This window comes from Astyanax mexicanus, chromosome 25, assembly GCF_023375975.1.
Source record: "Astyanax mexicanus isolate ESR-SI-001 chromosome 25, AstMex3_surface, whole genome shotgun sequence".
NCBI classification, from domain to species: domain Eukaryota; kingdom Metazoa; phylum Chordata; class Actinopteri; order Characiformes; family Acestrorhamphidae; genus Astyanax; species Astyanax mexicanus.
The window spans coordinates 27,247,814-27,263,281 of NC_064432.1; the positions used below are offsets into that span (position 1 = coordinate 27,247,814).

At 40.9% G+C, this 15,468-nt stretch overlaps 1 protein-coding gene across 5 annotated transcripts in view; it reads left to right on the forward strand.

The window, feature by feature from the left end:
* The window catches only part of LOC103025141 (serine/threonine-protein kinase MARK1), a 63,102-nt gene extending 48,714 nt beyond the window's left edge, over nt 1-14,388 (forward strand). For 3 of the 5 annotated variants that reach the window (XR_007429583.1, XR_007429585.1, XR_007429586.1), the window contains exons 17-19: nt 89-133; nt 820-1,240; nt 8,414-9,926. Coding sequence is in view for 1 of the 5 variants with exons in the window: in XM_049472663.1 (XP_049328620.1) it covers nt 89-133; nt 820-1,162 (388 nt within the window). In the remaining 4 variants the exon portion in view is untranslated. Of the gene's footprint in view, nt 1-88; nt 134-819; nt 2,283-8,413; nt 9,927-12,134; nt 12,690-14,184 lie in introns of those variants that run through there. The other 2 variants (XR_007429584.1, XM_049472663.1) reach the window with 2 other exon arrangements.
* Nucleotides 14,389-15,468: the final 1,080 nt, after the last annotated feature.

The window sequence follows — 15,468 nt, forward strand, 5'->3', positions numbered from 1 at the left end:
CCAAACACATACCTGTGTACAGAAATGTGTGTTTCTGAGATGCTGCAGTGTTTAGTGTTGTGATAAACTGTGTGTGTTTGTGTTTGAGGATTCCAAGTGAAGGAGAGGCCGGTGCCAAAACTGAGACCCCAAGGTGAGATTTACCTCCTCCTGCTGCTGCTGCTGCTTTACAGATCCGTTATATTACTGTACAGAACCACAGCCAACAACCTACACTATATAAATAACATCGTTACAGAGAGAGAGAGAGATGCGGATTTCCTTTTCCAGCAGAACTTGGCACATTTCCCACACTGCATACCAAAAATACCAATTGGTCTTTTTATAATAATATATAATAATCTAATTATTATCAGCCTGTAGCCTGCTGCTAACATCGGCTAGCACTGCTGGAGCAGCATTAGCATTAGCAGCTAACCACAGTGCTAAGTTTCTCCGTACAGAGGTGAGTATATTGGACTGTAGTCTGCTTGTTTACCACTTTAAAACAACTGCCATCCGCAAGCTAATATCACTCTGGCTTACCAGAACACTCCGGTTTAGCGGTTAATGCTAATGCTGCTGCACCCAGCCTTAGTGCTGGATAAGTTTGGGAAATCAAAGCTTTATTGTAAATAAACAGAAGTGCTTTACTTACTCAAGTAAACAACAGTTTTCAGGAGAGAAATCTGTGTAGATTAACATCCAGCGCTGGTTTAACTTTAAAAGAAGCAGTTTAATAAACATGTTTGCCTTCTAGTGCAAAAAATACTGTAGATTTCGTACGTAGTTGAGTGTGGTTCTTTTCTCAGCCTCTGATTGGTCGTTGTTTGTGTACAGAAGCACTTCGGGGGAGTCGAGGGAGGAGACTCGGGACTCTAAGCCTCGTTCTCTTCGCTTCACCTGGAGCATGAAGACCACCTCGTCCATGGAGCCGGGAGACATGATGCGGGAGATCCGGAAGGTTCTGGATGTTAATAACTGTGATTACGAGCAGCGCGAGCGCTTCCTGCTGTTCTGCGTTCACGGAGACGCCCGGCAGGAGAACCTGGTGCAGTGGGAGATGGAGGTGTGTAAGCTGCCCCGTCTCTCGCTGAACGGCGTTCGCTTTAAGAGGATCTCCGGCACGTCCATCGCCTTCAAAAACATCGCCTGCAAAATCGCCAACGAGCTGAAGCTCTGAGAGCCCTGCAGGAACCCTGAGGAACCCCGGCGGGGTTCTGACTGGGACTGGGGGGAGGATAGCTAGCGATGACGGTCGGTAAGTAAGAAAGTTCGTACGTACAAACGAACGTCGCCAGACCGGAGGTCCGAGGTGCTGCTGCCTTAATAACTAATCGCGCATTGGGACGGTGAAAAATACGACTAAAGGAATGATAGAATGCGCAGTGCTCCTTCTGTAAGACGTTTCCATCAACATTTCTTTCCTGAACTAGCATTAGCATTAGCGTTAGCATAGAGCCTGGAGCAGGTGGCGGACCGCAGACTGTATCTGAGGTGGGTGAGCAGGTACGTTCACAGTGCGAAACGTACAAACGCTTTAAAAACGTGTACAGCTACTCAACATTCAACGAGCTCCGATCCACCAAACATCTCCTGAACATCATCTCCTGCTAAACACTATTAATCTAAAGCAGAGGCTCAGTGAGCATGCCTGCAATAAAGTGTTTTTCTTACCTGCCTTCTTATAAAGGAAGAATTTAGCCAAAAATGCAGAATATTTCTAAATAAAAAGAAATAAAAATGAATGAAAATGGAGAAAAGCCACCAGTGATTTGCGTTCTGCAGATCAGACTGTGCTCTACGTAGCTGCTGCCAGCTTTCATCACTTGTAGGATTCAGGCATTTTAATCAGATTATTGTTTAAAACTGTAGAAACGCCAATTAACCGCTTTGTGTCGCTACCCATCAAACTCTTCTGATCTATTCAGAGCTTTTCAAAAGCTGAGTTTTATTCCAGAGCGGAAAAAAAATCATGTGCGGAGTTAATTTCTGACATAATATCTGAGGGACAGTTTATTTTCTTATCGATTATCATGTTTTTAATTGAAGAATATCATGTTTTAGAGAAAACTAGTCAATTTAATGCACGTTTAGTTTTAATGTCCTTTTCTTTTACCCAAAAAAAACCCATGGTGACGTATTATAGACCCTTTAAACGCTGTGTAAAATTATCCATCATTTTAACTTATGAATTAATTTATAGAGAATGATGTTAGAATGGTTGGTGTGGCGCAGTCAGGGGCGGATCTATAAAAAATATTTCTGTGGTGGCAATATACAGCAGACGTATATATACCACATATATATACAGTGAGTCCAAGAAGTATTTGATCCCTTGCTGATTTTCTTTGTTTGCCCACTAATAAAGACACTATCCTTCTGCACTTTTAATGGTAGATATATTCTAACATGGAGAGACAGAATATCAAGACAAAAATCCAGAATATAATTTTAAAGAATATATTTTAATTAATTTGTATTTCAATGAGGAAAATAAGTATTTGATCCCTCTTGCCAAACACACTCAATACTTAGTGGCAAAGCCTTTGTTTGCAAGCACAGCGGTGAGACGTTTGTTGTAGTTAACCACAAGTTTAGCACACACACCAGGGGGAATTTTGGCCCACTCTTCTTTGCAGATCCTCTCTAAATCATGAAGGTTGGTGGGCTGTCGCTTGGCAACTCTGACCTTCAGCTCCCTCCATAGATTTTCGATCGGATTGAGGTCTGGCGACTGGCTGGGCCACTCCATGACCTTAATGTGATTTTTCTTGAGCCAATCCTTTGTTGCCTTTGCTGTATGTTTAGGGTCGTTATCATGTTGGAAGACCCAACCACGGCCCATTTTCAGATCCCTGGCAGAGGGGAGGAGGTTGTCCCTCAGGATTGTGCGGTACATGGCTCCATCCATCTTCCCAGTGATGCGGTGAAGTAGCCCTGTACCCTTGGCAGAGAAACACCCCCAAAACATTATGCTTCCACCTCCATGCTTGACGGTGGGCACAGTGTTCTTGGGGTCATAGGCAGCATTTTTCTTCCTCCACACATGGCGGGTGGAGTTGAGGCTAAAAAGTTCAATTTTTGTCTCGTCTGACCACAAAACTTCTCCCAATAACTTGGTTCATCTTTCAAATGATCATTGGCATACTTGAGGCGCGCCTCCACATGTGCTCTCTTCAGCAGGGGTACCTTTCGGGCACTGCAGGATGTGAATCCATTGTTGCGCAAAGTGTTGCCAATTGTTTCCTTGCAAACTGTGGTCCCAGCTGCCTTCAGGTCATTTGCTAACTCCTGCCGAGTGGTTGCAGGACGATTTCTGACCGTTCTCAGCATCATTGCCACCCCACGAGGCGAAATCTTCTTTGGAGCACCGGGCCGAGGTCTGTTGATTGTCATGTTATACTCTTTAAACTTTCTGATAATTGCACCAATAGTTGTTACTTTCACATCCAACACCTTACTAATCTTTTTGTAGCCCATTCCAGCTTTGTGAAGGTCAACAATTCTGACTCTGAGGTCCTGTGACAGCTCTTTGGTTTTACCCATGTTGGAGACTTGAAATCTGTGTGATCTGTCTGATTCTGTGGACAGGTGTTTTTCACACAAGTGATTAGTGAGAACAGGTGGCTTCAGGTCAGGTAACAAGTTGATTGGGAGTGTCTAACTGGTCTGTAAAAGCCAGAACTGCTAATGAATACTAAGGGATCAAATACTTATTTCACTCCATGAAATACAAATCAATTAATATATATTCCTTAGATTTATTTTCTGGATTTTCTTTTTAATATTCTGTCTCTCCATGTAAGAATATATCTACCATTAAAAGTATAGAATGATCATGTCTTTATTAGTGGGCCAACGAAGAAAATCAGCAAGGGATCAAATACTTCTTGGACTCACTGTATATATATATTAGGGGTGGGAATCGATTACTATCTCACGATTCGATTCGATTCCGATTTTGGGGGCCACGATTCGATTCAAAATCGATTTTTGATTCAAAACGATTTGAATTATAAATATTTCTGCTTCTGGCTTATGAATCGTATTGAAAAAAAACCCTCCATAATATACACTGGTCCTGGAGCAAGTAATGTGTTACAAAAACAATAAAATGTGCAGGAATGTGGGTCCTCAGTGACAGAGGAATCACTGGGATATCACAATGACGTTAATGAACAATAAATAAATAATAAATAACACTGCTTTATTACCAGGCTACTAGCGGTGGTGTGTAGGTGACGCTGCTGGGCTGATGTGATGATAGCAGTGGAGCGCTAAAGTTCAGGAGCAGCTGCTGATTAACTAGTTAATTTTAGGTCGTTGTATTTCTTCAGAAAGGGGGCAGGAGGTGGAGAAATTAATTCATATTGTCCATTCCTTAATTCCTCTGTGATGAGGAGCTGAAATGAGCTCTGATTAGCTTATTGTATTTTTCCGTTCCGCCTTAAATGCTGCAGCCCGCTGCCACCTGTAGCGTTATTTAAGGTGGAACTGGAAAGTTAGCTTGTTAGCTAGCTAACAGTTACTGAAACTAACTACTAGCGATCTTTTTTTATGCTTGTTATGAAGCATTCTGCCATAAAACATTAAAACTACACGTTAATCTAAGGTAATATAGTGCTTGTTCTGCCATCTTACCGGTGATTCTCAAACACCTACTACGCTCTGTGTGGGTCTGGAAGACCTCGGTTTGAAGGGACAAGCGGGTTGCCAGGTCCAACAAAAATACCCAGCCCAAAATCAGTCCAAAACCCGCCCCTCAGAATCGATTTTGGGACATTTTAAATCGATTCTGAATCGTAGTAAATGAGAATCAAGATTCTTATGTGAATCGATTTTTTGGCACACCTCTAATATATATATGGCCACGGGCTAACATTTACAAACTCACACAGACAAACGTAGTAAGGAAAACTATAAAAATAGTAACGCACAGTTACTTAAATAGGTAACATTAATCTGATTACTGAATTGGACACATTGTGTTAGATTTCTCATTATTGGAAAAATGGACAGATTAGAGTATTAGAGCAATGCGTTAAGTAGCAGACATCACTGGACCTATAGCAAAAAATACATGTTATAGTGAGCAAAATAACATTTTTATAAGCCCAAATTAGCAACGCAATTATACTAGTACTGTGCTTTTATTATAATTAATTTTGTTAAAGTTTACTGCAGTCTAATCCTGCAGTGTGAGGATTAGTGCAGTGATGGGAACCACCACTAGAGATCACTATTGATCAACTAATAACAACACTTTAGGAATCTGTTTAGATTAACATCCAGCACTCGATTAACTTTAAAATAAAACAATATATACATATATATTTTTCCCCCATTAGAAGGGAAACATGGTGATGCCCCTGTTCCTTACTATTGTCACTTAAAATGCGCCTTATAATGCATTGCAGCTTATGAATGAAAACAGACAAGACCAGAAAATAGACGTTCATTAATGGTGCCCCAATAGTCCGTAAAATACAGCTCTTACTTTTGTTGCCAGTGTTTTGAACATTCCTTTAAAATTCCTTTATTCAAACTTTAGTAACCATGATGATCTTCTCTCAAATATTTTGTCCCAGAATTAACTCCACGCTTATCTAAAGTTTAAATAGGGAAGATTTTCTGATGAGAAGAACAAGAAAGAATCCGTTCATCCACGTCCTCTCTCAGAGAGAGAGAGAGAGATTAGTAAACTTCATCATTATTCCTGCTTATCTTCACTTCCTGTCGGCTGAGTTACCAAAACGCTGCTTTTCCACCTGTACAGTTTAATATATCTCGAGAAACCTGGCTGTTTATCAAAGGCTCTTATTCTGTATTATATAAATATGCATATAAACATCTGCAGGTACGTGATTTAAGCTCATTTCTGTACAGGGATGACGTATAAATATATATATATAAATAATGTTTAGGTACTTTTTACTATTTTAGTTGTTTCTTATTGTTACTGCCATCAGTTAAAACCTTAAACATTGATCTACTGATTTTTTATTATTTGATTATTTTTATTAAGGCCGTTGCACTCCGGATACGTTGTGTCTGAAAGAATTAGCTCAGTATGAATTCCCCGATCACTTACGATACAACTTCTCCAACACTAGAAGCTTCAGGACCAGCACACATGTGAAGTCAGACTCCGCCTCTTTTTGAACCTCTTTTACCGAGTAGCATCACAGCGCTAACGCTCGGAGGAAAGCACAGCAACTCTGTTCTGATACATCAGCTCACAGACGCAGCCTATTGCTGATCCACATCACCCTAGGAGTGATAAGTGGAAAGAAACAGCGCCATCTACTGTACTGTACCCACCCAGAGAGAGCAAGACCAACTGTGCTCTCTCAGGACTCCGGCAGCTGATGGCAAGCTGCATGACCGGGATTCGAACCAGCTAACTCCTGATCATGGTGGCAGCGCTTTAGACCAGACATTTTACATTACGATACGATACATTATGATATGATACAATACGATATGATACATTTTTGGTACGACGTGTCCGGAGTGGGACGGCCTCAGGATAGATCGTAGGAGAGTTGCAGGTAAAAGATGGCGAGGCGTTTAAAAACAAGACGCTTTATTTTCAGTTCAGGAGGAGTTAGGAGTTTAATGCACTAAGGTGTGGTTGAGTGGTACAGCGCCCCCCTGTGGCCGGTGGTATGAAGCCTCTCGCTCTCGTGCACAACCTGTAAACAGGACACTTCAATCCACTCTGGTCTCGTGATTTTTTTTATCTCTATTGTTGATTTATTTTTTGGATCATGATGTGATTTGATTGTACAGTTCGGTTGTGTTTGTTTTGCTTGTCTGTGTTGCGAATATATTTTTCGTATATATTTTTAGCGTTTCTTGTATTTATTCCATTTCACTCTGCCTGCGACGAGCTGCTTTCAGAGGCATTCACTGTGTTTGATAAAAAAAAAAAAGAAAATAGAGAAAAAGTAATTAAATTTGTTTTATTTCCTTTTTTGTGGCTAGGTATTATTATTATTATTATTATTATTATTATTATTAAAAGATGTATTGTCACCTGTTAGTATAATTTGTTTGATATTTTGTACTAAATTCACTTAAACTTAACTCTCACTTTTTTGCTGCAGTCCTAAAATATTTGCATTTATCCCCCTAGAGAGAGAGAGAGAGAAAGAGAGAGAGAGAGAGAGACGGAGACGGAGAGAGAGACAGAGAGAGAGAGAGACGGAGACAGAGAGAGAGAGACGGAGAGAGAGAATAAACAGTGACATAAAATTGTATAAAAAGTTCCAGCTTTCTGCTCTCGTTTTAAGGCCCTTTCACACACAGACCAGTAATTTTAGATATAAAAACACCATTTCTGATGTATTTTTACAGTCTGGCTGGAAACTCCACAGCTCTCATAAACGTCCATTCTTTCTGTTTCTCTGCTTTTTGTCCACTTTTACAGAAAACAGAAAATTAGTGTTGTACCGAATATCCATCACCCTAAATCATTCTACCAACAAATGTATCTATGGCTACATAATTTATATAGTAGTGAAAAATGTAATGTACACATCTGAAAAACCGTGTTCATCTTATATTAACCCTTTCTATAAATATAAAACTTTATCCAGTTTCGATTTCAGCCAAAAGATTTTAATCTCAGTGTTTCCCTAAAGAAAATGGAGCAGATAAAAGAGTAAAATTACAGATGCAACTTAAATTATCTGGCTTTATTTTGGTTTTCCAATGAATCATTTATACTTTATAATATATTCCTAGAAATGCAAACCGATTTACTGCACACTCAGGCTGTTTTATTTACGCTATGCTGTAAAAATTAATGGAAAACCTGTGAAAACAGTGTTTAGTATCTAATATTTGGCGACTAATCGTTTTTGTTTTTGTTGTGGCAAAATGTTTGTTTCAGAAAAAAAAAATCCTCTGGCTTTATAAAGGTGGAAAAATAAGGATGCAACCAAAATTGTCTTTTTTTTTACTAATAATTTATACTGATAGTAAAATTATTTTTTTTAAAGCAAACCATTTTACTGCACATTTAGGTGGTTTGTTTTATGCAGTTATGTCAAACAAAAAAAGTGGCAAATTTAATGAACATTTGTGGGATCTGGGAGTAAATTATGTAATTTTTTTAATTTCAGATAAAAACTACTTGAACTAAATTAGAGATGCAAATAAAATGTGCTTAAAAATGGCAAAACAAAAGTATTGCACATTTAGGCTCATAGATTCATATTATTCAAATTAACTTTTTTATTATTATTATTATAATTATTTATTTATTTTTATTTTATTTTATTTTATTTTTCCCTGTAAATCGGACTGGGTGTGAAAAGGCCTTATAAATTTGTAACTGAGCTTCAGGAGCTGCTGATTAAATACGGGATGAAGCTTCATATCTCATCTCATAAACAATAAACTCATCTAAACTCATCTCTTACAGATCTGAGATCAGTGAATCGATGATAAAGGGCTGGAAGTTCAGTATAAATCAGACCGCAGGCCTGTTTTAAAGCTTCTGCAGGTAAACATGATGCTAAAATCTGATAACATTTTGAGAAGTTGTGTTTTTCCTGCGTATAAAACTGCTGTCCAGGACCGTCTGACTCCATATCTCTGGTGCACAATATTAAACTTACTTGAATGAAGCGTAAACTGATGGATTTTTAGCTGCTGATGAAGTGAAATGTTAATTGTGTGTGTGATCAGGTGCTGGACACTGCTGTTAATTTCTTCTTCTGTCTGTGAAAGTAAAACATCCTCACAAAATTTGCTCAGAAACGTGTTATTCCTGTTATTTTACTGATTTTTATTCCAGGAATGTACAGCTGTGTGTGAAACCAGGTGAGCCATAACATTAAAACCTGATTAATATCTGTCTGATGTTGCCTAGGTGAAACTTTGGGTTGCCAAATAGCCGCTGTGCTCAAAAGCTTTCTCTTCTGAGGGATTAGATCAGATCAGATTAGAAATGTTCTTACCCAGTTAAATCTCTGATTTTTCGTTTATCTGTTCGCAGGATAATTCTAGCCAGAAGCCGCCGGACACCATTATTACCATCACTCACCCACTGCATCCCCTGTGGGAGATGTATTCCTCATACAGACATGACATATGTTATCTCACTTACAAGAAAACACCTCACAACTTATACAACTTATAACTCAGTTCTTAAAGGTGATGTGTTGAGTTAGGAAAACTGAACAAGTGTAAGATTCTGTCTGAGAGACTTTAAAGGAGAAATCTGGTAAAACATGAAAACAAGTAGCAACTTTTGTAGAGTAGCCGATTGCTAGCGTTGTTAGCCTGCTAGTTTGGAGCATCGGCTAAAGGCGTTATCCTCCAGAGTGCTGGGGGTGAGCGGAGGCTATACTTCCTGTGTAAAATGGACTTGAGATGTAGTGTAATATTGTAAACATGTCTCTTGGTCACATAAATTCTGAGTAGATTTCTGTGTTGTAATTGTTGTAATGTCATTCTCTCAACATCAGGGGGACCCCTGAGCCCGAGCTCTGGTAATCACCTGTTAATAGAAGAAGTGAGCATTGTTACAGGTGTTAGTTTGTTTGTTGTTGACGAGCTGTTTGAGTATTTTAAGTTCTTGTCTTTGGAAACCTGAGTGTTTCAGGATTTATTTGTTTGCGCTGCTGTAGTTCTGGGGTTTAAATGGAGTCTTGAATCACCGGTGAACTTTGACTCTTCACCCGGAGATCAGTACTTTTTGGATTATTTGATTTTATATTTTATTTTTTTGTGCTGTTTTTTTTTTGTTTTGTTTAAACAGAGGCTCGTCTGGTTTAGAGACTAAACTAAAGATTACAACTCTGCCTGAGAATTGGTTGTATGTTGAGGTGTAAATATATATTTTGTGCACGTTGTGATTTGTGAGGTTTCATTTGTGCAACACAGAGTCTCCTGAGAAAATGTGATTTCTTTTTTTTTTTTTTTTTTTTTTTTTGGAAAGAAGTTTGTTACAATATAGCAGGGGTGTCCAAACTTTTTTTTGTTGGGGGCCAGAAGGAGAAATATATTTGAAGTCACGGACCACAAACTCTGTAATAAAACAAATAATGAAATATACCACTTTTTCATTTACACACCATTTTACTTGACTTACTATCTTTATCTTTGACAGTGTTGTTTAAACTAAGATTTTTCAAATTGATGTTTAATTTCATGATGTCTCTTAATATTAAACTCCTTAATTACGGCAACTTTTAGACTCTTTAGCCCGTTTTTCTGCGCTAGAAATGCGCACTGTCTCCGCTTTTGGACTCTTTGTCCCGTTTCTGACACCTAGCGTTCAAACTTTGAATCTCACATTATAAAAACCTGCTTAACAGCGGGCCAACTTTCATTCTATTTCTAAAATACCTCGCGGGCCGCTCCAAAAAAGGAAACGGGCCACAAATGGCCCGCGGATCGTAGTTTGGACACCCCTGCAATATAATAATTAGAGTTCATACTTTTATCGGACAGCCCATGTCCGTTCTTCCCCAGCGTTCCAAAATACAATGCTTTTAGCCGATGCTCCAAACTAACAGGATCAGCGATTCGCTACTCGACAAAAGTTGGTACTCGAGGTTTTCATGTCTCCTTTAAAGTCTCTCAGACAGAATCTAAAACCTGTCCAGTTTTTCCTAATTCAACACATCGCCTTTAAGAACTGACTTATTATTTGTTGTTTATATATAAGTTGTATAAGTTGTGAGGTGTTCTCTTGTGAGTGAGATAACAGCTGTCGTGTGTACGAGGAATACATCATAAAAGGCTAATATAATATATTATCACCCGCAGTGGATGCAGTACGTGACTTATGGGTAATGATGGTGACCGATGGCTTCTGTCTTGAATTGTCCTGCGAAAAGAAGAGTGACTCTTGTAGAAATCCGGATTCTACATTAAATGCAGGAGACCCCGGCCACATATCCCTCCGCCGGCCAGTCAGAGCAGCGTTCTGTAGCTTCAGTGGGACACAGCAAAAGTCATGCAACACAATACTGTTTCCGTTTGGCAAATCGGTGCAGATCTGTGTACAATGTTCTGAAGCTCTTCCAGTGAACATCAGGACCACTGCCTACAGAAAGAAGTTCAAGGCACTTTCTGAAGTTTTATTAGCCTTCAGTCGGCGTGGCATGAAAAGCTACGAAATAATGAACACGAGGAGTTTCTCAGTGCCAATAATGCGGAGAATAGTGAACAGTGAGACTTGTGTTCTTGAAAGAACGACTCAAAAGACCCCATCTGGGAATGTTAACTATATTTGGTAACAGTATTCTCGAGTGTTGGAACGCAACACAAGTTCAGATATTGAGAAAGAGCCCAGAATTAACTTATTTATCTCGAGCTCACTTCACACAATGAGCATCTCTTGTAGGCACGGATCCTCCAGGCATGAAAAGCTCCTTTGAGAAGACGAGGGTTTCTCACTTCATAACAGATCGCTGGACCCTTTCGGGAAGTTTGTTGAAGTGTTGAACTGAAGTGTACAGTGTTGAGATCTCCGGCCGGAGCGAGGACTCTTCACGTCCCTCGCTGTGAAAGAGACGAGGCAACAAGGACTGTATTGTCCGTGAGGACCAACACATGACTGCTAAAGGAGCGGCGGCCATGATCCAGAGACACTAAAACCCCAACTATTCTGTGAAGGTCGTGACCTAAACTACTGAACTGCAGCAAACAGCCTTCAGAGCAGAACTTCTGAAAAAATTAGAGATGTGAACTTTGTCCAAATACTTCTAGTCCTTGTTGAAGGAGAAGTTTAGTCTGTAGTTGGAGCTAAAGTTGGTGCGCTTGCTGTGTTCTCTGAAATTGTGGAGCGATGTCCAATACTTTTGATGATTTGGAAGTGGGAGATGTGCGTATATGTGTAATGGATAACCCATCACTTGATTGAATGATTTCCTTATATCAAAAGAGGAATTGCAGTCTCGAAGCACATATTCGAGAGCTTGAGACGACTAATATGGAGATGTACGATCCTTACTGTGAAAAATCTTGTAGAAAGCCACATTCTCTGGACACTAGAGACAATTACTTCACCAAAAGGATGAAAAGGATGATTAACTCTTGTTAATAGGGGGGGTCACATGGTGAGATCAATAGTCTTGTCTGTGCAGAACATCCTGCTGTAGATACATGTGTTGCTGCTTTCTCTCCTGCAGAACTTCCAGCTGATAGCAGCAGCATTTTTCAGCAGGATAATGTTCACCCAGCAAGGGTTTCCCAGGAACACAGTCTCCACCAGATTGCAGCACTTCCTCGTCCTGCAGATCGCCACATTTATCACCAATCCAGCATTTATGGAGCAGCTGGGACTCAGCTTCAGCTTCAACCTACGAGTGTAGAGCTACAGGATCTACAGGCCCAGCTGTAGCAACATCTGTGGGTAAATGTGCTGCAGGATCCAAACAGAACCTGTAGAACCTCCAAACCCAACCCTCTCAATCTCATCTTATATCCAGCATAGAGGAACCAACAGGTACTAGATCCTCCTTTTGATTTTGATTTGTATTCAATTGTTTTATTCTTTTCAGTTTTCAGTCATGTTTTTGCTGTGTTACATTACTTGATGAGTAAAAGTAATAATTATTTTTTTTATAGTCCTCTGTTCTTCAAGAAAGAACAATATGAAAGTACTTCCCTCTACAGCAGCAGGGTTATATCTAACCAACTCCAGCACTCGGGCAGGATGTTCCTGGAGCCTTCCTCTGTGTCTGGTGAGAAAACCTAATGGCCAATCTCCTAACTGTGGTGAAACATGGTGGTGGTAGCATCTTCCTATAGGATTAGTTCTCAGCAGCCAAAACAACACTTAGTCTCAGTTTTCAGTCTCAGAAGATCTTAAAGCAACTCGACCGAAGCCTGGATTTAAACCTGTTTGGGGTGCGAAGTCTGAAGACAGGAGGATGTTGGTACGTCTCATTAATGTGAATTGTTTTGTTAAAGCAGCATTGTGTCACATTTTTAAACCTTTAAAGATCAGCTTTGTTTCAACTCCAGACTCAACATACTGCTAAACTAAACCCAAGTTATCATCTTTTACTGTCAGATTACTGCTCTGTATCTCAGCTTGTCCAGAAATGTGTGTAGAGCGTGCATCCTTTAGTAGTGGTGACTCAAAGTGCAAATGCCTTTTCTCAGCTTTAGGCGGAGCGCAGACACAAGAAATTCAAATTCTGGTGTAAAATGGACTTTGGGTGTATTCATTAAAATGTGATAAAGTTCTTATCTTTGTTGAATAGCTCTTCTCCGCTCTCCTGCAGCTTTCTGCTCTTTACCCAAACAGGCTTTAGAATGAGGGAGACGGAGCATATTTTACTATGCAGATAAATCACTTTTTACACCGTTATTCAGCTCAAAGTAGCTCCACATTTCATTGCTAGAATCCAGAAAGCCCTGATATTTAAAACTAGACATTAATAACTTAAAAACTGCACAAGAACCCTATTAAATAACACTTACTTTACTTTAAGACAGTGGTGCCCAGAGATTAGGTTATGCTACAGGATGTAAACAGTGGTTTTTAATAATCTTCTTGTTCAGTTTTAAAGCTCTAAATGTCTGGTTTTAATTATCAGGACTCTCCGGATTCTACCAATGAAGTGTGGAGCTACTCTGAGCTGAATAATGGTATAAAAAGTGATTTATCTGCAGGGTTAAATATACCTCATATCATCCAGTGTAAAGAGTGTTTGGACAAACAGATAAAAAAAAATAATCCACATATTGGTTTAAATTTTTATTCAAAGTTAAAACCATGGCTTCAGTCTTGACCTTTGGCTTTCAAAAAATGAATGCAGGCATGATCATTTGCATACATGGGTGGCAAACAAGTGTTGGTCCATTAGAGCGACATGGTAAAATAGCACTCATAGTGAGAACAATAGTGAGTTAAACTGGATCTGGTTAAGAAAATCAGTGTCATTAGTTGCGTCGTTTGAGGTTAACAGATCAATATAAAGCAACATCGATATATAAACGTGTATTTCAAAATGTTCTCATATCAAAGTCGTCCACCAGCACAGGTCTCGTCTTTACAAAACGCATAATAATACAGAATCCATTCAGTTTACAAACGGAAACGATGGAGAAAAGTGTAAACACTCAGTTTGGCAGGTTTTACATCTTCTTTCGAAGTGGTTAATAAATAGATTAAAATGTATATTTTTCGGTAGCTCTATATACAATAATAACCCAAATCTGCAATTACAGAAACATATAGTGAAGAAGAGAAGAGTTTTTTAGCGTGGCTTAAACAAGATGGAGATTTCAAGCGATGGTGGAAATCTGGATGGCTTTACCTCTACTGGAAGGTGTGATCATGCACGTAGTTCTGCTACTCAAATCCACATCCTCCAATCAGGAGCTTTAGAATATCACCACTTCACCAGTACTGCTCCCCTACAGCACAAACCCCCCCCCACACACTCCCCCCCCCCATCAAACACTCCCCCAACACACACTCCCCCCAGCACAAACACTCCCCCAACACACACTCCCCCCAGCACAAACACTCCCCCCAGCACAAACACTCCCCCAACACACACTCCCCCCAACACAAACTCCCCCCCATCACACACTCTCCCCCCACACACACCCACGCACACTCCCCCCACACACTCTCCCCCCACACACTCTCCCCCCACACACACACACTCTCCCCCCCCATCACACACACTCCCCCATCACACACTCCCCCCATCACACACACTCCCCCCCATCACACACACTCCCCCATCACACACACTCCCCCATCACACACACTCCCCCCATCACACACACTCCCCCCATCACACACACTCCCCCCATCACACACACTCCCCCCCATCACACACACTCCCCCATCACACACACTCCCCCATCACACACACTCCCCCATCACACACACTCCCCCATCACACACACTCCCCCATCACACACACTCCCCCCATCACACACACTCCCCCCATCACAAACTCCCCCCATCACAAACTCCCCCCATCACAAACTCCCCCCATCACACACACTCCCCCCATCACACACACTCCCCCCCACACACTCCCCCCCACACACTCCCCCCCCCACGCACACTCCCCCCCACACACTCTCCCCCCACACACACACTCTCCCCACCCATCACACACACTCCCCCATCACACACACTCCCCCATCACACACACTCCCCACCCATCACACACACTCCCCCATCACACACACTCCCCACCCATCACACACACTCCCCCATCACACACACTCCCCCATCACACACACTCCCCCATCACACACACTCCCCCCATCACACACTCCCCCCATCACACACTCCCCCATCACACACTCTCCCCACCCATCACACACACTCCCCCCCATCACACACACTCCCCCCATCACACACTCCCCCATCACACACACTCCCCACCCATCACACACACTCCCCCATCACACACACTCCCCCATCACACACACTCCCCCATCACACACACTCCCCCATCACACACTCTCCCCACCCATCACACACAC